A 20899-nucleotide genomic window follows, 5' to 3' on the forward strand; every position below is an offset into this window, starting at 1 on the left:
TGGAAAGAGGGGACACTGCAGTGGGGATATAATGTACAGGAGAAGAATTAAAAAAAACCTACACATTTTAAAAGCAAGTTTATGGGGCTGGACAGATGGTTTTGTGGTTAAGAGCAATTGCTGCTCATTCACAAGGACCAGGATTCGAATCTCAGTATCAATAGCATGAGGTTCACAAACACCTCTAAGTCTAGCTCCAGGTGATCCTGTGCCCTCTTCTGAACTCTGTGACTACACACAAGTACACATAGAATCTCTCTCTCTCTCTCTCTCTCTCTCTCTCTCTCTCTCTCTCTCTCTCTCTCTCTCTCTGACACACACACACACACACACACACACACACACACACACACACACACACAGAGGAGTACCCAGCTGTGAAAGTCAATGCCTCCTGGGAAGTCATTCATTCTCATGATTTATGAAGAACAGGAGACCAAGGAACAGAAAGGGAACTTGTATACAGGCACTGTGTCACCAGGCACTGGCAGCACCAGGCTTTGAGCCTAGGTGCTGTGGCTGCAGAGCCAGCTCATTAACCCCTAGTCTCTGCTGTCTTCCCTCTGGCAGTCCTCCCAGACGTGAGTGAAGGCATGGCAGCCTCGTCACTTGTGGATGCTGCTTTAAAATGCTCGCTCCAGCCTCAGTGCACACCGAACAATTGAGTTCTCAGGGTGGAGCCAAGCAGGGCTGCAAAGGGGGCTTCCCAAGGCACGGAGGTACTCTGAGGTCACTGAGGAGGAGTGCCAACAAGTTTCTGCATCCCTCAGCTAATAAACATCTTATGGGAGTGGAGAAGAGCCATCCATCCCATCACCCGTTACTGCTGCAAATTTTGATTTCCCCTGAGTGAAGAGACTAGAACTGAGAATCCTTTACTGGGAGCATTTTATAGGCACTTCTTCCTAAACCGGCCTAGATGCTTTTCAGGCTGATTATGAAGGTGACCCCCCAGTCCCCTACCTGCCACATGGTTCCAAGCATTGACCTAACTGGAGCAGTGAAGAAATGGAAAAGTGAAAGACAGGAGACACAGGAAAACGTGGATGGTGACGCTGGAGCACTCTGGAAGTTTGGAGGCTAGCGTGTTTATTAGCCTCAGTTGAACAGAGAGGCATGGTTGTTACCTACAGCTAACAAGAAGGAAAGTTTAGTCAATCCCTATGTGAGCCGCCTCTGTAGGGGAGCAGTCTTCAGGCTGTAATCATCCAAGGAGAAAAGGCCATGGTGGACATTTTCTGCACACATCGTCGACATTTACATTCAGACCCAAGGATGCTTCACCATCCCTCTGAGCCCCAGTCAGGAAAGACTTTACCCAGCCCCATGAAACTAAGGCACGGGGATCCTTAATGTGCCCCCATGCCATGTCAATGGTACACATTCACTCACGGTTTCATTCACTCCCTACAACCCCCTTGAAAATCCCGTGTAGCCTGCAATCCTTTTGTTAAATATCATAAGCCCCCACCCCCACCAACGAGAATTACAGAAAGAAAAACCTCAAATCAAGCATCCAGGGCATTCCTTCACTGTAGTTTATATGTACTTTTTTAAGGCTCTTAATACATTTCAAAAGTGGGAAATTTTATAGTCTGCTCTCTGCAGCCCCTATAAATATGCTTTAAAAGAAAGAACATGAATAAGTCTTCTAACAGTTCATCAACTCAGAAGTTTAATGTAAAACTGTTCACGTATCCCTGTTCCCTTCTCCCTCTTACTGTCAATACAAAGGTTTGTATTTGTTTGGGTTTGTTTGCTTGTGTGTTTGTTTGTTTTGCATCCCAACTGCAGTTTCCCCTCTTCCTCCCAGTCCTCCCACCTCTCCTCCCCAATCCACTCCTCCTCCCTTTCTCTTCAGAAAAAGGAAGTCCTCCCATAGATATCAACCAGCCCTGGCACATCAAGTTGCAGTAAGACTAAGCACATAGTCTCCTATTAAGGCTAGACAAAGCAGCTCAGTAGGAAGAAAGGGTCCCAAAAACAAAAAACAGAGTCAGAGACAGCCTGCACTCCCACTATTAGGAGTACTGCATGAAGACTAAGCTATGCAACTGAACCATATGTACAGAGGGCCTAGGTCAGTCCCAAGCAGGCACCCTGGTTAGTGAGTTAGTCTCCATTAGCCCCTATGAACCCAGAGTAGTTGACTCTGTGGGTTTTCTTATGGTGTCCTTGGCTTTTTTTTTTTTTGGCTCCTACAAACCTTTCCCAAGTCCCACCTTATGCTTAGCTGTGGGTCTCTGTTTCTATCAGTTGCTGGGTGAAGCCTCTCTGATGATCATGCCAGACTCCTGTCCCAGCACCTCTTGTAGGCAGAGGAAATTGTAGGTCAAAAGTTTTGCGGTTGGGATGGTGTCCCAGTTCCTCCATTGGCAGTCTTGCCTGGTTACAGGAGGTGGCGGTTTACAGCTCCATATCCCCATTGCTAGGAGTCTTAGCTAGGGTCACCCTCCTGGATTCCTGGCAGTTTCCATTGCCCTAGGTTTCTAGCTCATTCCAGAGATGCCTCCCCATTTCAGTTGTCTCTCCCAGCACCCTCTCTGGCTGTCCTGCACCTACTTGGTCCTTCCTGTTCCCACCCTGACTCCCACCGCCATCCACCCATGAGGCCTATTTTATTTCCCCTTCTCAGTGAGATTCACATCCCCCCTTGAGCCCTCTTTGTCACTTAGCTTCTTTGGGTCTGTGCATTGTAGTATTTATTCTTTACTTTATGGCTAATATCCACTTACAAGTGAGTACATACCATGTGTTCTTTTCTGGGTAGGTTACCTCACTCAGGATAATTTTTCTAGTTCCATCCATTTACCTCCAAATTTCACAATGTCTTTGTTTCTAACAGCTGAGAAATATTCCATTGTGTAAATGTACCACATTTTCTTTATCCATTCATCAGTTGAGAGACATCTAGGTTGTTTCTACTTCCTGGCTATTATGAATAAAACTACTATGAACATAGTTGAGCAAGTGTTCTTGTGGTATGGTGGAGCATAGTTTGGGTATATGCCCAGGAGTGATATAGGTGAGCCTTGAGGTAGATCTTTCCCAATTTTCTAAGAAACTGACAAATTGATTTCCAAAGTGGCTGTACAGTTTGTTCTCCCACAGGCAATGGAGGAGAGTTCCCCTTGCTCCATATCCTGGTCAGCATGTGCTGTCACTTGATTTTGTTTTGTTTTAAGAAATTCCTTTGGGAAGAAAGGAACTAATACTTTTTTAAAGATTTATTTGTTTGTTTGTTTATTATATTTAAGTACACTGTAGCTGTCTTCAGACACACCCGAAGTCTCATTACAGATGGTTGCAAGCCACCATGTGGTTGCTGAGATTTGAACTCAGGACCTCTGGAAGAACCGTCAGTGCTCCTAACCTCTGAGCCATCTCTCCAGCCCCTTAGCCATTCTGATGGGTGTAAGAATCTCAGAGTTATTTTGATTTGCATTTCCCTGGTGTCTAAAGATGTTGAACATTTTAAGTGCTTTTTGGCCATCAGAGAGTCCTCTATTTAGATTCCTACAGAAAACTCAAGTACAAGTGGATCAAACACTTCAACAGAAAACCACATACACTAAACCTGATAGAAAAGAAAATGGGTATAACCTTGAATGCATTGGCACAAGAAACAACCTCCTGAACAGAACACCAGTAGTGCAGACACTAAGATCAACAATTAATAAATAGGACCTCAGGAAACTGAAAAGGTTTTGTAAGGCGAAGGACACTGTCAATAGGACAAAACAGTAACCTACGGATTGGGAAAAGATCTTCACAAACCCCATATCTGATAGAGAGCTGATATCAAAAATATATAAAGAACTCAAGAAACTAGACATCAATAAACCAAAGAATCCAATATAAAATGGTAGAGAGGGCTGATTTTGATACACACCTAGTTGTAGTAATCATGCTTTGCCTGTGTTTGTACACTGCTCCAGAGCATGAATCCTGCCTCCTCACACATCTGCTTTTCTTTCCCTAAGCATCCATCTGGGTTCAGGTATAGAAGAAGTGTTGAGTGAGAATCATTTCCAAAACAGAGTCAAGAGACCAGAGATCTGTCATGGCCATTACTGTGGGTGAAATGAGTTCTCTAAGGCTGCTCAGTGAGACATCAATGAGTCTGAGGCTGTTACCTGATTATCCTGGTTTGAAGGAATTGGCTCCCTTGTTAATGTAGCAGAGAAACGATAACCTGTCTACCCTTCATAGTTCTTGGCTGAAGGCGAACCTTTTCACAAGAGACAGATGAGCAAGGAAAACAATGGACCTTAACAAATACAGCCTAAGGAGTGATTAGTACTTCAAGCTAAACCACTGTGTTAGATAAAAAGAAAAGGGATTGGGGTGAGATGTTCTAAAGGAAAGAGGTTATGAGGAGATGTCTCCAAGTGAGGTAAGCAAAGGTTATTAGGTAAGTTTCACTATGTGGACGAGAGCCCTCTTACTGCTTACTACAAGAGAGTGGTGCATCTGAGCAAATGGAAATTATTAAATAAATGTAAGTGTTCTTTACAAAAGGAAAACCTGAGCCTGGTGAAGCACTCACCTTCAGAGATAGATGAATCTCTCTGAGTCCAAGGGAACCTGGTCCACACAGACAATGCCTGACCAGCCAAGGCTGTATAGTAAGTCCCTTTCTCAAATAAATAAATACATAAATAAATAAACAACAAACAAAAAATGGATGTCCCTTTTCTGGGTCTTCCCATGCAAAAGGCAATTCTCAACACAAAGGGATAAGACATAGTTTATCCTGGAGCCACATGAGTGAACATGGCCCAGCATCATGGATTCAGGATAGTCACAGAAGAAAAGGAAGTTACGAATCAAGGCATTCTTCAAATATTTTGGTGGGGATATTAGGTAGGCAGGTTACAGCACAGAAAAAAAATTTAATCTGTTACATGTTCTCAGATATTATCTAATAATATTCTTAGCTTTTGGAGGGATAAGAGATCTGTTAATCTATTCCAAAAGCATTTACCTGAAAAATCAAAGGGTGTTAGGTCAGACACTGAGAGCCAAAGATAGCAGAAGATAATCAGGCAACATTCCAACTCTCCACAGTCACAGTTTTAATCAGCCTTGTAGAACACAGGTGTGACTTTTTTCCCCCTCAGAAAACTTTAGTTCACAATGAAATAGCTCACAATAGTGTCTAGATGGAAGAGGCATAGTTCAAGATGGTTTATTCAGGTTCTTCCTGGAAGCCATGAAGGTTTATGAGTAAGTTAATCCAGATGTGTACACTGCCCCCTTCAAAAATAGAGCCCTGTACCCCAAAATCGTAATTATGTTTCTTTGCCCTGGGCCATCCACCACCCTTCACACACTTATCAGCACTCTCAAGCACCACCAACTATCACCCAGTTCACAGGATCTCTTCAACGCAGCCACACAAATTGCCTTTGTGCCTACTCTCACCTTCTTTTATTCAACAATCTTTATCACTTGCACATCGTCACCACCTGTTGGTTTCAGCCTCTCCTTGTTCAAAGATAGTATACTCTGCATGTATTGTGAACTAAGCAGGAGAAAATGGCACTCGATGACAACAAAAATAGATGCAGACCTTGCCTTGGTGGTGCTTACAATCTGATGCGGGGAAATTAGCCAAGGAGCCACACAGTAAATGTGTCTAAGCTTGCAAGGATAAGTAAGGGACATGGAGCTCATAACAAGGGCCTTCTACCCTGGTTTGGAAATTATCACAATAATGAGAATGAATTAGCTACACAAAAGCAAGGAAACAAACAAGTATTGAGAAGGGAAAGCCTGAACACCATGAGGTAGGAGGCCCATGGCTACATAGAGTCTGGAACGGAAGTCAGTGTGGCTGACAACTAGAGAATGAAAGGAATGAGTCTGTGTTTTATCTTGTCTTTGAGTCACAGTGGTAAAAGGCTAGATCATAAATTTGGTCTTAGACAGGTTACATGCAAGTGCTTTTGATGTGTGTCCGACAGGTAGTTAATACATAGGTCTAGAGCCATCCCTTCAAAGACTATGATATTTTTGTCCCCTCTGGGTATATTTGGTAATGACTGGAGACATTTTGTTGCTGTTGTTGCTGTCGTTGGTGTTGTTGTTGCTGCTGTTGTTGATGATGATGATGATGTTGTTGTTGTTGTTGTTGTTGTTGCTATGGAAGAGTGTGAGGTTCTACTGGCATATAATGGGAGAGAAAGATTACCAAAAATGCTGCAAAGCTCAGGGCAACCTCACCTGCACAGCCAAGAATTCTCTAACATAAAATGTCAATAGCACTCAAAATGAGAAATTCTTGTCTGCAGATATTTGAAGCTCATAGTCCAAATGCCTTCGGCTTTGATAAGATTGCACAGAGGAAGCCTGACCGTTAGATACAGGAAGTATTTGAGGAATGTTATCACAAACTCGGCTGAGTGACCAGCATAAAAGAGTAAATAAGAGGAGTCAGAAGAAGAGGGAAAAAAGAAAGGAGACTCATGAAAGCCAGCATTTGTCAGAATTCTGTCAAAATTCTGTCAAGAACCCAGAGGACAGACAAGAAACAGCTCTGCCATTAAGAGCACTTGCTGCTTTGGCAGAAGAGTAGAGTTCAGTTCTCTCAATCCTCATCAGACAGCTCGAAACTGGTTAACGGTGGCTCCCGAGAATCCAACACCCTCTTGTGGCCTCTAGGGGCACTACACTCACGGAACACATCCACACATGCAAGACAAAACACATATAATAAAAACAAATGGTTGTTCAGAAAACAAAGCAGAGGAGTGATGGGCTGAAAAGTGTTCATTGCACTCAAAGAGGTGAATGCCACTGGAGGCTTGGTAACAGGATGCTAGTGAAAGGCGCACTACTATGGTGGGGGAGAATTAGTGGGAGGCCACAAAACAGGTGTTTTCTGTAGGCAAGCTGGCTTTGGGGGTTGGTTTACTTTTAGTTCTTTGTTTGATTTTACTTTATACTAGGGAGAGGAGAATGATCTGAGTAAGGGACTGACATTCCCAATACCTCATGGGGGTTGGAGAGGTAGCTCAGTGGGAAAAGCTCTTTCCATGCAAATGCGCAGACCTAATTTTAAAAACCTGAGGGCAGCAATGAGACCCGTGCCATCCTAGCACTAGGGAGGGAGAGACAAGGTAGCTCTGAGGTTTGCTGGGCATCCAGTCTCGTCAAACACTATCTCAAAATGTAAGGTAGAGAATTCACAATCTCAGCCTCTGACTTTCACAGGCATGTGTGGTGGACACACACACACATACACACACACACACACACACACACACACACACACACACACACACACATTTCATTTTGGGAATCCAAACATAAATGAAATAAGCAGGTCATTGCAATAGATACCTCTGGAACCCTGACCTGTATGGATGCTGGATTGTATTTGTTTCTCTAAAAAGTAGGTTTCTGTCCTAGGAGAGTTGGCCAAGTAAGCTGAATCCACATTCTAAGCTCCATCTGCCCAAATCAGCAAGAACTGAGGTCTCCACTCAGTTCCTTCTCATGGGCTTCTTATTCATGGCCAGTCAATGGCTGGGAATTTTTTTACCCAGACTTGAGGGTCAATTTCTCTGAGGTTTCATCCCTTCAGATTTCCCTCTTCATTGTCCAGATGATCTTTCTAATGCAAACACTGCTCTTGGGCACCTCAACCTGTAAGTCTGTAACTTTCTGTCGCTCCAAGCTGTTTGACAATTGGACTGCTGCCCTCAGACAAAATAACTGCGAAGCCACATATCTCAAAGACTAGCTGCTGCTTTCAAAGACAGATGCTCCTCCCGTTTCCACATCATTTGGCCAATGCCATTGCTGCAAACACACAAATACATATTTCAAACTGGATGGTAATATGAATTGTTTATAAACAAATGATTTAATAATAGTTGTTTGGAGGAAGGGTATTCTGTGTCACTACTAGAAGCCAGGAATCTTGTTTCACTTCTAGGATAATAAAGACTTGAATATATAAATTTTATGGTTATCTACTAGAGTGAAAAGGGGAGAGAATCTCTGAATCCCACAATATTCTCTCACCCCTAATCCTAAAGCAGAGATTCATATCCACGTCTTTTAGGCTAAATAGTAAACACTCTAAATCGGGCAATAAGCTACTAAATTGAATGTATTCTATTATCTTACATTTATAACTGGACCCTCTTAGTAGACTGTTGTAGACATTTGATCATGCTGTGAACCCAGAGATTATGATATTTACTGAAAAGAAAAAAAACCCTGTTTCTAGTTGTAGATGGCTCAGCCCTTAGCACACAATTTTAAGCCCTCTGACTGGAATACAGATATGCCCTAAGCACACACCTTTAATCCTAAACAATGAAGGTAAAGTTAATTTGTAGAAGGAAGTACCTATGTTTGAAAGTGATGTCTTAGTGATGGACAAAGTGACAAATCAAAGAAAGATTTGATACTAGGATATGCCCAACTCTCATGAGAAGAGAGAGAAAAGGGAAGCTGTTTAAGGGAGTGGTGCAGAGAGAAAGGAAGGAAGTAGTTTTACCAGGACAGTTTTACAAAGACAGGTTGTAGAGACAGAACAAGCTACACATGAGTGAAGACAGAATGAGCCAGAAAATGAGAAGGAGCTGGAAGATTAGAACAGATTGCCTGAGTTAGTTTGAAGCTGACCAGAGGAGAAGAGAAGGAGGAGGAGGAGGAGGAGGAGGAGGAGGAGGAGGAGGAGGAGGAGGAGGAAGAGGAAGAGGAAGAGGAAGAGGAGGAGGAGGAGGAGGAGGAGGAGGAAGAGGAGGAGGAGGAGGAGGAGCAGGAGGAGCAGGAGGAGCAGGAGGAGCAGGAGGAGGAAGAGGAGGAGGGGAGGAAGAAGTCAAGAGAGAAGCAAGAACAGCTGAGTTGAACCAGCCAGCCAGAGTTCAGAAAGACCTAGAAAGGGTAAGCGTATTCAGCATTAAGTTTCAGAGAATGGAAACATTCCAGACCTAGATTAGATTGTATGAAGGCTAAAAGCTTCCAGTACTAGGCCTAGGATAGCAGACAAGACAACAATCACATACAGTGAATAAATGATACATTTACAGTAGACTGGGAGGCTAGGTTTGAATTTGGTATTGTTAGACTCCTGTCCTGTAGGATTAATGTGGTTTCACGTCCACTTCACCACAGGGCTCGCCAGCCAGCTCAGGGAGGCAGGATTCGGGAAGTTTGACTGCACTTAACCTATGCCACTGCTGCTGCTGCTGCTGCTGCTGGGTGGGTGGGTGTCGGGCTGTGGGAAGGCATGGGACACCGCTGTGGGGGTGGAGAAGCACAGTCTGGGCCATGGGACTCAGTCAGAGCTGGCTCAGGGGTCCCAAAGTCTGCAAGGCGGCTGGGGCATCCAGGCACTGCTGGGATGCAGCAGAGGAGCTGGGAATGGAGTGGGGGCCGTCGGGGCTGGATCTAGCCCAGGGCCTAGGGGGAAAAAGAGGGAGAGCTCCAGCTGGTCCCACAGGGATAGTCCTTGGCTTGATGGTGGTGGACTGCAGTCTTGGTGGTGGATGCTGGGTACGTACTAGAGATTAGATGGCAGCTCTGTGTACAGAAGCCTTCTCTGTGGCTCCCCATGGCAGATCCCAATGAAAAGAGACCGTGGTTTTAAGACATCTATTGTCATGGTGGAAAGTGGATAAGTAAAACCATACCCTATTTCTCAGAGTGGGCCTGAGATTAAATATCTTTTACAGGGAGGAGGGTCTGGGAAGGGAAATTCATTGGCTAAGCCTCCAGGCCTTTAGGTACCTCATTATAATGGAGATCTGTCTTGAGCCTACGTGACCTGTGGTCATGTCCTCTACCTGTGCAGGGGCTTGGGGCATTGCCCTTACATGACTGATGGCCACAAATCTATGGAGGGCTACAGCTAGCGACCAGCCTGGTTTCTTGGGAGTCAGGAGAAATGCCTACCGGCCTTTTCAGGGTCACCAGGTTTTCAAGCCTCCTCAACCAGAACCAGTGTGCCTTTCATGGTCCCACACTGTCCTACAGAGAAAAGCATCTTATGATAAGCACCGCCCCTTCTTCCCATCCCCAGCCACATCTCCCATTTCAGATACCTGGTGCATACGTGTCTATACTCCCCAACCCTCGTGTTCACATTCTGGTCACAGCCATGTGGTTTGTACTCTGAAGCAAGTGCCTAGAATGCAGAGCCACAGGGTTGCTAAGGCACTCTTGGGGCTAGTGAGCCTGGGAATTGTACTACCAGATCTAGAAAAAAGAGAGAAGATTCCATCTCTAGAGAAGACTGTTCCAGATGGACAAGCCCTTAACCCAGTGCTCTCCTGGCACTATGGAGAAAAGACACCAGGACCTTCCAGAGTTTTGAAATAAAATTCATCTTCCTCTGGGCTAAGGGCAAAAGTCAGCAATGCAGTTGATGCCAGTGCTAATGGTCTTTCCTATGTTTTTACACTGACTCCCTGGTTTCTCTGTGTGTATATGTTTATGTTTCCTAGTGGGCTGTTTATCACCATCCATGACAAGGGCCACATTGCAACAATGCTGAACTCTTGGCCAGAGGACAATATTAAGGTATGATACTGTCTTCATTGCTTTACCCTGCTGCTGGAGGGATCCTTGCCATCTGTATCAGTGCTAACTGTGCCTATGAAATGTGCCAAGAATGGCACCGAAGGCAGAATACTTCCCCCATTATCTAGGCCCTGACCACACACTTCCTGTAGCCGGCCACAAGTGCATCACAGAGAAGAGATCTGCACTAACTACATATCTAGGTAAACTTTCTAATATTAGTCTAAAGAAATGGTCAGCATTCAATTGAGTACCTGCTGGATGAATGCCCTGTGCCAGTTTCCTTGGGGATATAGACAGAAATCCAACGTAGACCTCTTCTGGAGTAACGAACATTTCAAAATGAAAACAGGGAAGGAGCGCAACGGACTAGCCAGGCGGAACATGGTCAGATCTAAGGCAACCACACAGAAATAGCTGTGGGCTATCACAAAGGTAGGACTTCAACTTCAGAGAACTCTGGGTTGACCTCATGGCAAAATGACATGGGAACCAGGCCTTAGGTTTTGATGATTTTGAAGACATAGCTGAAGACATTCTGCATGAAGAGAAAGGTTTATGGTGAGCAAACTTAGGTAGTTGTGTCCTGAGTAGCACCACAAAGACAGTATATGTGCAGGGTAACAAAGTAAAGCTGCCGCTGCTTCCCGACTATCACATCTCAAAAAGGAAAGGGAGGAAAAGATGAGATTATAATATGGAACGCAAACTGTATGGTGTTCCGTACGGAGGACTTTGAGAAATCTGGCATCTGAGGCGATTATTTTTGAAATCATGGAAACAGCATGAGTGAAGATGATAGCTCCTTAGTGAGGGAATTTCCAGCCCAGGAGCCAGAAGGAGTTGGAGTTAAACACAGTGTAACTCTGGGGCCCACTGATCACCTCACCCCAGCTCCTGTGGGAGGCTATGAATCTCTACTGCTTTATCTGTAGGGTTCCTCTCCCTCCTCTCCTGCTAGTTTCCTGAATCCCTCATTCCTTACCAAAGGGTACCCAATAGAGCTTCTTCCTACTGGCCTCTGTTGGTTTTCCACCCCTACCAGGCTCTCTCTAGGGAGTGAGCATTTAAAACAAGAGTAGGAAAGGGTTAGGACCTTGGCTTTCTGCAGCCAGGTCAGAGCTGCAGCCAAAGTTCAGTACTGACCACGGTGAGTGATTCATCCTCACATCTCCGTCTGGGTGTGGCTTTGTCCTGTGCTGATCCGCCCGGACTTCAGTTGTATGTAAGGCCTTGGCCTTGAAAGTTTTGGCCACTGTCCCAGGGAAACATGTTTCCAGGGTGTGTCTAGGATGAAACTATAATAAAATATTCAGGACATTAGGGAAGCCAGCTCATTTATTGGGGAGTTAACTTTAGACTAACCTGAGTGGGCACGATGCTGAGGTCTGGCACACTAATCTTTTCCACATGCTTGGACAGCTCAACCACAGAGAAACCTTGTGCAGAGTAGACCCTCAGCATATGCTTGCAGAGGTGAATAAACTCAGTCAGCAGATACTTTAAGCAACTGCCATGTACTAGGCACTGTGCAGGAAGAGAGGTAATACATACAGTACTTTCAGGCAAATTACGAGCAATTAGAACAACTAAAGGAAATTTCTCTTCCTCAATTGGAAGGCCAGCACAAGTTTTTGCTGGCACAGGTTTTTGTTGGTTCCTTGTTGGGGAACAATATGCACAATTATCATCAGGCCCTCCTACAAGAAATCCAAAATGAAAAAGAAGGGGACCTTGTCTCTAGATTCTTCATGTCATGGGTGAAAAACCCAGAATGTAAATTCAAAATAGAACCATGGGAGTTAAGTAGCTTTGGACTTCAATAAACATGTTTTGAAACACATCTCAGAACTGAATACTAGCTACCAGAGAGAAGGTGACAGAGATTGGAGGAGTAGAATCAGGAGCTTCATGAACACTCTAGAGGAAGAGTATCTCCAGTAGGCCCCAGATAGACCTCCAGACATAAAGGAGGGTGTAAGACACATGAGCTGATCTAGGCTGCTGAGTGCCATCTAATTCAGTTGCATTTGTCTTCTCTTCAGCAAGCATCTCTTCTGAGGGAGTTCCCTGAGGCTGTGTGATAAAAATGTGCAGGAACAGATTCAAGGAACTCACACACTCAGGTCAGATCAGCTTACCTGGAAACAAGGGCAGAACGTCAGGCCAAAGAGAGGAACTTACAGACTAAACTGCAGACAGGACAGCTTCCCAGCTGCCCTCCTCCTCATGAGGCTCCAAAGGAGACAGTTAAATGCCTGGGACAACATCCACCCTTTATCCCTGTCTCACTTTAGAGATATTCTGGTGACCATATACGAAAAACAAGCAGACACATGAGGGGTTTCGATCATGAGTCCTCCCCTTGCCTGTGATGTGTGCACATAGCACTCCTAGTGTCCGTGCACACTGAAGAGCACACAAATGAGCATTGTCCTTATAGGAAGTGTTGGAAGCAGTTGTACCGCCTGTAGCTATGCAGGACCAAAGGGCAGCCAACAAACAGAAGTTTCTCCTGGGAATCAGAGGCCACAAATGGGTAGTCACATGCCTTGTATCCACATATGTTTGATTTGGCCCTTGGTGGCTGTTAAAATTTTTTAATTTATAGGCAATATTTTAAAATCACATTTCATTGAAGACAATAAATATATAAGAACTTGGATTCTTCACTTCACTGGAAAACTAGGCACTCTGAATATAGAGTCTGTGCCGTGGTGTATAAACAAGCTAACAGGGGCTGACTGGACTTTCCATAACCCAACCCACACTCTACCCTACTCCACTCAACAGCTTTTCTCTGAAGGTTTAGTCCTCTGTTATCCAAGGCAACTTTCAAAAGTTCAGAATGTTCCAAGCTGCAGTCCTTTTTATTCCTTAAAAAAGAAGGGGAGATGAACTCCCTACTTCCATAGGGAATCTGCTTATCACCCTTCAGAGCTCACACAGGGCACTTTCAGAGGCCACTGAGATCAAAGCTCAGGAAGGATTCCTTCTGAAATCCCCAAGCTGGGCCCTGAAGGATGGGTAGGAAGAGGAAGGGGACATTGTTTAAAAGAGCATGCAAGAGTCAAGTGGACATTGCTAAGAGAAGCATGCAAAATACAAAGCCCCCCCCCAGCACACACACACACACACACACACACACACACACACACACACACATACACACGGTGCTGCTGCTGAGCTCCTTCTCCCCCAGAAGCTGACTCAGAGAAGCAGTTTCTCAAGGCCTCAGAAGTGTTTGGATCCTAGTGTTGCTCGATACTTGGCTAGGAGAGAGGGTTGATTTCAGAGGACCACCTGAGTTAATTTGGAAGGTTAAAAAATAATTTTCTGTGGTTTCTTAGCCAGAAAGTCAGGAAACACTGAACTGCACAAGAAGATAAGGGGAACCCAGGGTTCAAGTACAGGACTGTGAGGCTTTGTGGGTCTTTCGTCTTCAAGGAGGAGGTCACTCAGAGCTGCCCAGCATAAATCATACAAAGGAGTGAATATCGCTTGTCCTATCTCCTTCTCACAGTGGCCATTGCCTACTGCAGAGGAAAGGCTCAACTGAGAATTCTCCCTGTCAGCTTCCGAGAGTCTGAAATCTCTCTTCCAGCCTAGTACCAACACTTCTGACGAGAGAGGCCTTTGGGTTGTGGAGCTGAAGCAGCAACCTCCACCACTAAGCACCAGCTAAACAGGTGCTAAAATGGGGCCTAGATTACGAAGGCCTGGGCCTACTTATCATGCACAGTCCCAGAGTGTGGCACACGCCTCCTGTGTCAGTGTCAGAGACAGGGCTTCCTGAAAATCTCCGAGACAGAAATTAACTTGTCAGTTTGACCTAAGAAGGTCTCTCGAATCAGCATCCATACATAGAGGGTGGCAGAACAACAGAGCACAAAGTCACAGTTGCCTGTAGCAAGGTCTGGAGAAATCCTCAGCAAAGCCTGGTAGGCAGATTGGGAGCTGGGGTGACTTTCGGTGGGCAGGGCTTAGGTGTTTGTAGTCTTGGTGTGATCAGTCATTGGCTGTAGGCTGAACTTGGGGAGAGGTGTGGCTTCCTAACAAGCTGGATCAAGTAGAGAAAATTCCCCAGATAGGGTAATTAGCTAAGAGAAGCAGTAGAGAATTAACTCCTTCATTCCTGCATAAGGAACATCAGGCAGACATTACCAGCCCCACTTCATGCAGGATTATACAAGTGGTTTGCACAGACTGACTCATTGCCTTCTCTTGATAGCCACAGGGCTTCTTTTGCTTTATACACACGGGATCTGAGACGCTAGGATTTTTGCAAGTGAGGAGTGGAACCAGGATTTGAAACTAAGGACTGTGTGTTATTTATGTTATGAAGTAGAGAAGGAAATGGGGGAAAGGGTGGTGAGAAGGAAGGGTAAGACAAAAGGGAGAAGAGAAAACAGTTTGAAAGTGTCTGCAGGCAGCCCCCGATCATAACTATAAATCTAAAGCAGCCCAAGAGCAATGGAGGACTCATGATCTTCCAGTCAGTCCTTGGTTAGTTAACTAAGAGACATACCCAATAAATCAGAAAAGGTCATGGTCTGAGGAAGGCAGGCAAGAAAAAACACAGCATACCATCCTTCAGACACCCCCATTTGTCTAAGACTCGAAGGAAGTCATGACTTTTCCAACATCCAAATAAAGAAATTGGAGTTCTATCATTCCAGAAATTGTTGCTGGCTCTTCGAACCCAAAGACACTGCCCAGACTTTCCCTAAGCCCTTGGCAACCCACTGAACTAGTTAAGTGGTTCCCAGCATTAATTAGATTGCTATCAGGAATAATGAGAGGCAATATCGTCCCTCTGAACTTAACTATACTGGCTTTGAATCCTGGCCAGCCAAGAGGCCACTTTATGTACTGTTAAAGCTATCGTTTGCCTGACTAATTATGTTTCACATTGCAGGCCTCAGAGCCAAAAGCTAAGAAATCAAAAACAACACAACATAACATTGTCCCTAAAAAGCTTATAACTGTTATGAAGGACATGGAAACATGAATATTTATAGTACAAGGAAAAGAGTAATGGCTACTTTTGGGCAAAGAAAATGTTCTGGGTATTCAAAGAAAAAGAGTGAGAAGTCCAGGAGGGAAGCTTCATGGAGAATTATGAATTGTTCCTTAAACCACACAATAATGGTGGAGTTCCAGGCAAGGAAATTAAAGAGTTGATGGGTAAAATACCACATATTGAGGGAGGCGCAAATCTCATACAGAAACCAGAAATACCTTAGTTAAGATAGAGCGTGGAAAGGACACAAAAGGCCAAAAGGCAAAGTGGATAGTAAGTAGAAAGCTTAAAGGTCAAGCTGAGAAGATATCTGACCTTTGTTTTACAGAGGAGGGTAAGAAATTGATGTATCCAGATGTACTCTATAGAAATAAAAATAGGATGGAAAGACTTCAAGAGTAAAAATAGCAATCAGAAAATCACAGGCGTGGTTTGTGACATGGAGACTGGCTGGTCAAAGGCAATAGAAATGGTGAGAGTCATAGAACAGATGCCAAAAGGACAGAGCAGGTGAGGTTAGCAGGTGAGGTTAGCAGGTGAGGTTAGCAGGTGAGGTTAGCAGGTGAGGTTAGCAGGTGAGGTTAGCAGGTGAGGTTAGCAGGTGAGGTTAGCAGGTGAGGTTAGCAGGTGAGGTTAGTAGGTGAGGTTAGCAGAGCTTAATAGCCAGCTAGGCATGGTTGGCACACACAAAGAAACACCAAAGAAGGTTAGTGGGCTTGTGCTTAGAAGATGTGGGGGAACAAGATGGCAGGTGAATTGGACCAGCAGTTCTTCCTGGGTTCTGGGACTCTGATGGGGAAGACCAGGGATGAGAAGAGAAAGAGTCAAAAGCTGGGCTGATGACCCAAGCTAGGGAGTCTATTAATCACAGCTCCTTCTATACTCCTCAAATGAGGGAGCAGAAAACAAATAAATGTTCATCAGACAGCAGAATCACAGGGAAGCTCAGAGTAGAGCAGCTCTCATTCCTCTTTTGCAAGATACATGCTGGTACAATAAGCAAGAGAGTTTTATATCTCTGTCTGGAACATTTGGCCACAGCTTTACAGGGAAACTGTCCAGCTCCAGGCTCTGGCCTTGGTGGCCTCCAGAGCCCCGGCACCAGTCCATTGCTGGCTTTGTCAGGCACAGCTCTGACAGGAAACAAAAGCCCAAAGCTCTTTGTTCCATTCATAGGTCCCCCAAAAGGCTGTGAGTTTTACCTTGTCCCTGACAGGAAGGTAGCAAAGTAAAAATTTTCAAAGGAGAAAGGGGTCTAAGAATCCATTTGTACAGGAAGTAATGGGATCTGAAAGCAGTATGGGACATACAAGAGGCAGTTCCCAACAGTTGTATTCTGTGTGAGTCCTGGTACCCAAGAGGTTCTTACTAAGTGTTGGCAGAATGTAGAAAGCTGACACAGAGCATTAGATGCAACAAGAGCTAACAGTTCACAGGAGAGAAAAACACTGTGCAGCTGAAGAATGAAGAAAAGATCCTCCAGTGGAGAAAGGCATATAAAGGCAGAGCGAAAGATGCATTCTTCAGAGTGAAGAGACCCAGAGGATGCAATTATATAGAGAGACATAACAATGATAACTTTCAGAAAATATGTTACATAATATAAAGACTTAGGTATGCATAGGGACACCTAGAAATCAGCAAAGGTCTTCGTCTTAGAGTTTCTGGTTTTGTGATAAAACACCATGACCAAAAGCAACTTGTGAAGGAAAGCATTTGTTTCATTATACAATTTTTAATCCATTATGAAAAGAAGACATAACAGAAACTCAAGGCAGGAACCTGAAGACAGGAGCTGAAACAGAGGGCATGCAGGATCATTGCTCATTGGATTGTTCCCTCGTGGCTTGCTCAGCCTGCTTGGTCATAACACCTAGGACCACCAGGCCCAGGGGCTGTACCATCCACAATGGGCCGAGCTCTCCTACATGGAATTGCAATCAAGAGCATGCAGTATAGACTTGTCTACAGGCAAGTTTTATGGAAGCATTTTCTCAACTCTTCCTAAATGGCTCTAACTTCTGTTAAGCTGAAATAAAATGAGCTAGCACACACAGTCTTTGGTTCTGGAAATGACATGATAGAAAGAGCTTTGGATACAGTGACCTTGATACTGGTTAATAGGTGAGACTAAAAGAAAGAAAAGGAGCAAAGTAGCTTGAGAAGCTGTTGTACCTAGTCAGCCATTTGCACAATAGAACTAAAAATTGATGATAGATGGAGAAACATTCACTTAGGAAGAGTTTAGCATGCAGTGAAATTAATTTCCTGGAACATTCCCAGTCTGGGAGGCAGCACTGATGGCCTCCTGGGAGACATGAACAAACATTAACCCCGGATAGAGCACTAACAACAGATCAAAATGAGTTTATTGGGTAGTGTGATTAAAGGGCTACTTACAGGAGCATAGATAACTCCTAGGCAGCTGCACCATTGAAAATCCCAGCCCAATATGGTGATAACTACTGAAAACTGCAGTTCCCTGTTCACCTTGGCCATTCAAGAGACTCTTCTCCCCACTGATTGTCACTGCTTATATAATCTTGGGAAATGATCTTGTGATTCCTGTAACTTTCAGGAACTTCCTGTAAGTTTAGAATCCCTGAGACTTGTGTGTTGTGTTTATTCCATGAATCTTAGTAGCCTATCGCTCTTCTCCACAGGAGGGAGTGTTTTAATTTAGAGCAAAGAGGTACACAACAACTTCCCTCTAAACAGAACACACACACACACACACACACACACACACACACACACAAAATGGGAACCTGATTCAGTAAGCTTTGATCTGGATAGGTGGTAGAAAGTTAAAGCGTTTGTGTCTCCAGAGGAAGCATGAAGACACAGGCTTTAGCTGAAATGCTGCCCAGAGGAGGTGAGAGGCAGGTACAGAGACTGGGTGCTAAGGCAGGGAGAGACTTGCCAAGAGTACATGTGCTTTATTACAGTGAGAAAGAATAGCAGAGATACCTCTAAACCAGAAACCCAAAGCTTGAGTAGGAAGGGTTCCACATTTGCCAAGATGATCTTGATAAGTCTTCTGGGTTTCTCAGATAACTAACATAGAACCATTAACCCAGTCACTGGAATTCAGCTGACACAGGACAAGTGTATGTAGACCAAGAAGGTTTTGAGCTTTCATTTGCTCACTTTTGTGTGAAATTATCAGCCTTAGTCATTCCTGTGGCCAGACCATTAGTGGAGGAGAGTGTATGGGACATGAGTGGTGCTCACTCACCACAAAAGTTGTCGAGAAATCTGAGAAGGAAATAGCATGATTTTCATGTGTCTCCTGCACTCTCCAAAATTCACTTCCTGACATGGAGAAGTGTTTGCAGAATCTTTGTATCTTTTTCTACAGAATGGCAGAAGTGGCCTATGTGTTTGACCCCTGGGGAAGTAAGGAAGTGGCAAGATATCTTTGTATTAAATCACAAGCTCGTCCAGGGCAAGAATAGTTCTTCTTCTCTTTATCCCAGCATTGTCCTTAGACAAACTAAGCCTTTCTAGCCCATTGGTACTATGAAAGTCACTTAAGACATCTACAGCTCAGAGCTAGTCTTCAATCTTGGTCAAAAGCCAGATTTCAATAGATAGATGAGATGTCTATAAGCTTAACTCTTACAGACAATGGGAGCCCATGATAGTGAGGTTGTTGCAGTGACATAAAAAACACTTCATTGGGGTTTGGGATTTAGCTCAGTGGTAGAGCGCTTGCCTAGGAAGCGCAAGGCCCTGGGTTCGGTCCCCAGCTCCAAAAAAAAGATCCAAAAAAAAAACAAAAAAAAAACCAACAAAAAAACCCACTTCATTGTGAAGAAGCAAGGGACTGCTTCTGACCCTTCAGTGATTTCTCCCTCACTCCCCATTCTCCCTTTCACGAATTTACACCTCCTTGCTTCTCACACACATTTTACACATGCCTTAACTTTCCTTCCTCTGAAAGACATTTCATTCTACCTATACCTCCACAACTGCTTCCTGTTCAATGCCTGGTGTGTGTGTGTGTGTGTGTGTGTGTGTGTGTGTGTGTGTGTGTGTGTGTGTGTCCCTTCATCTATAAAACCTGTAAGAGTCACCTAACAGGAATATCTCAATCTCTATGGTTCCTGCACTGCCCTGTTGCATTCAGACTTTTGTCTGACAGCTATTAGCTGTTAACAAATATGTTCCCTCTCTCGTTTGGGTCCACACATATTAATTTTATAGGTAAGCAAACAAAAGTTCCTTCCCCCAGGATATGTCTTACTAGCAAACAGGTGCTTCATAAATATTTATTAAGTGAAAATTAAACATCCGTCACGATCATATAGTCATATCTGTCATCACCGTGAGCTCCATCAACATCTGTCTACTGATAAAGGCAAGATTTGTACCAGAACTGTGTCTGGAACATGATTGGCCCTCAGTGATTCTTTGACAAAAAGAAATCTTCATACAACCAAAGAGTCCACCTGACTTCATACAAGATCGCGATTCTAGGAAACTGCAAGCTCTATTCTTTGCAAATTGGCCTCAAAATCCTGCGGCTTTAGCAGCAACGTGACATTCTTGTCTTTCCTTTTCTTCTTTTCTTAGATCTCTGCCTTCCTGTCTCATGCCCCAAGTTTCAATATGAGATTGTTCCGTTTCTCAGAGAGGGCGAGAGGGAGGGCGAGAGGGAGGGGGCAGGGAGAGAAAGAGAGAGTAGATGTGATTTCTCTCCAGCTGTTTCTGCAGCTCCCAACCCAGTCTTCAGAATGCGAGGAACACTGTCTTTCTGTCGTTTGGCCTCTGAGGATTCTTGCTCACATGCCAGAAAGGACCAGCCACCTGCAGTTGATGAATCCCCTGGCCTCGTCCCAGACAAGCTGCTTTATTCCCTACAATGTCAGTGGGTATCCATCCAACTGTCAGGCCTGATTTGAAATGAGCACTTTGTCATGGAGGTGGTGCTCCAGATTGAGCGTGCCCTGCTGTGTCTTTCAGGCTGTGGTGGTGACTGATGGAGAGCGCATACTGGGCTTGGGAGACCTGGGCTGCTACGGCATGGGCATCCCTGTGGGCAAGCTGGCCCTGTACACAGCATGCGGAGGGGTGAACCCACAGCAGTGCCTTCCTGTCCTGCTAGATGTCGGCACCAACAATGAGGTAACGGGCTGCCTGAGCCAGGAGCGCTTGGGCCAGATTTGGTTGGGGAATGGCGCACTGGTGGAATAATTATATCCACATGGGCTGTATCTTTCCCAGCATCCACTTGATCCCCACTCTTCCCACGCAGTTGTGAAGTAGAGGTCAATTCTCCCACCGGCTTCTACTTCTGAGTCCTTTTTCATCTTCCTCTTCTGTGCCCTC

The 20899-nt window shown here is 44.7% G+C and overlaps 1 protein-coding gene across 8 annotated transcripts in view; it reads left to right on the forward strand.

The window, feature by feature from the left end:
* Me3 (malic enzyme 3) overlaps positions 1-20899 on the forward strand; it is a 197150-nt gene that overhangs the window by 115587 nt on the left and 60664 nt on the right. For all 8 annotated transcript variants that reach the window (XR_015630266.1, XR_015630268.1, XR_015630267.1 and 5 more), the window contains 2 exon segments: positions 10467-10542; positions 20534-20695. Coding sequence is in view for 4 of the 8 variants with exons in the window: in NM_001415972.1 (NP_001402901.1) it covers positions 10467-10542; positions 20534-20695 (238 nt within the window). In the remaining 4 variants the exon portion in view is untranslated.

This window comes from Rattus norvegicus, chromosome 1 (genome assembly GCF_021556685.1).
Source record: "Rattus norvegicus strain SHRSP/BbbUtx chromosome 1, alternate assembly SHRSP_T2T, whole genome shotgun sequence".
Classification (NCBI taxonomy): domain Eukaryota; kingdom Metazoa; phylum Chordata; class Mammalia; order Rodentia; family Muridae; genus Rattus; species Rattus norvegicus.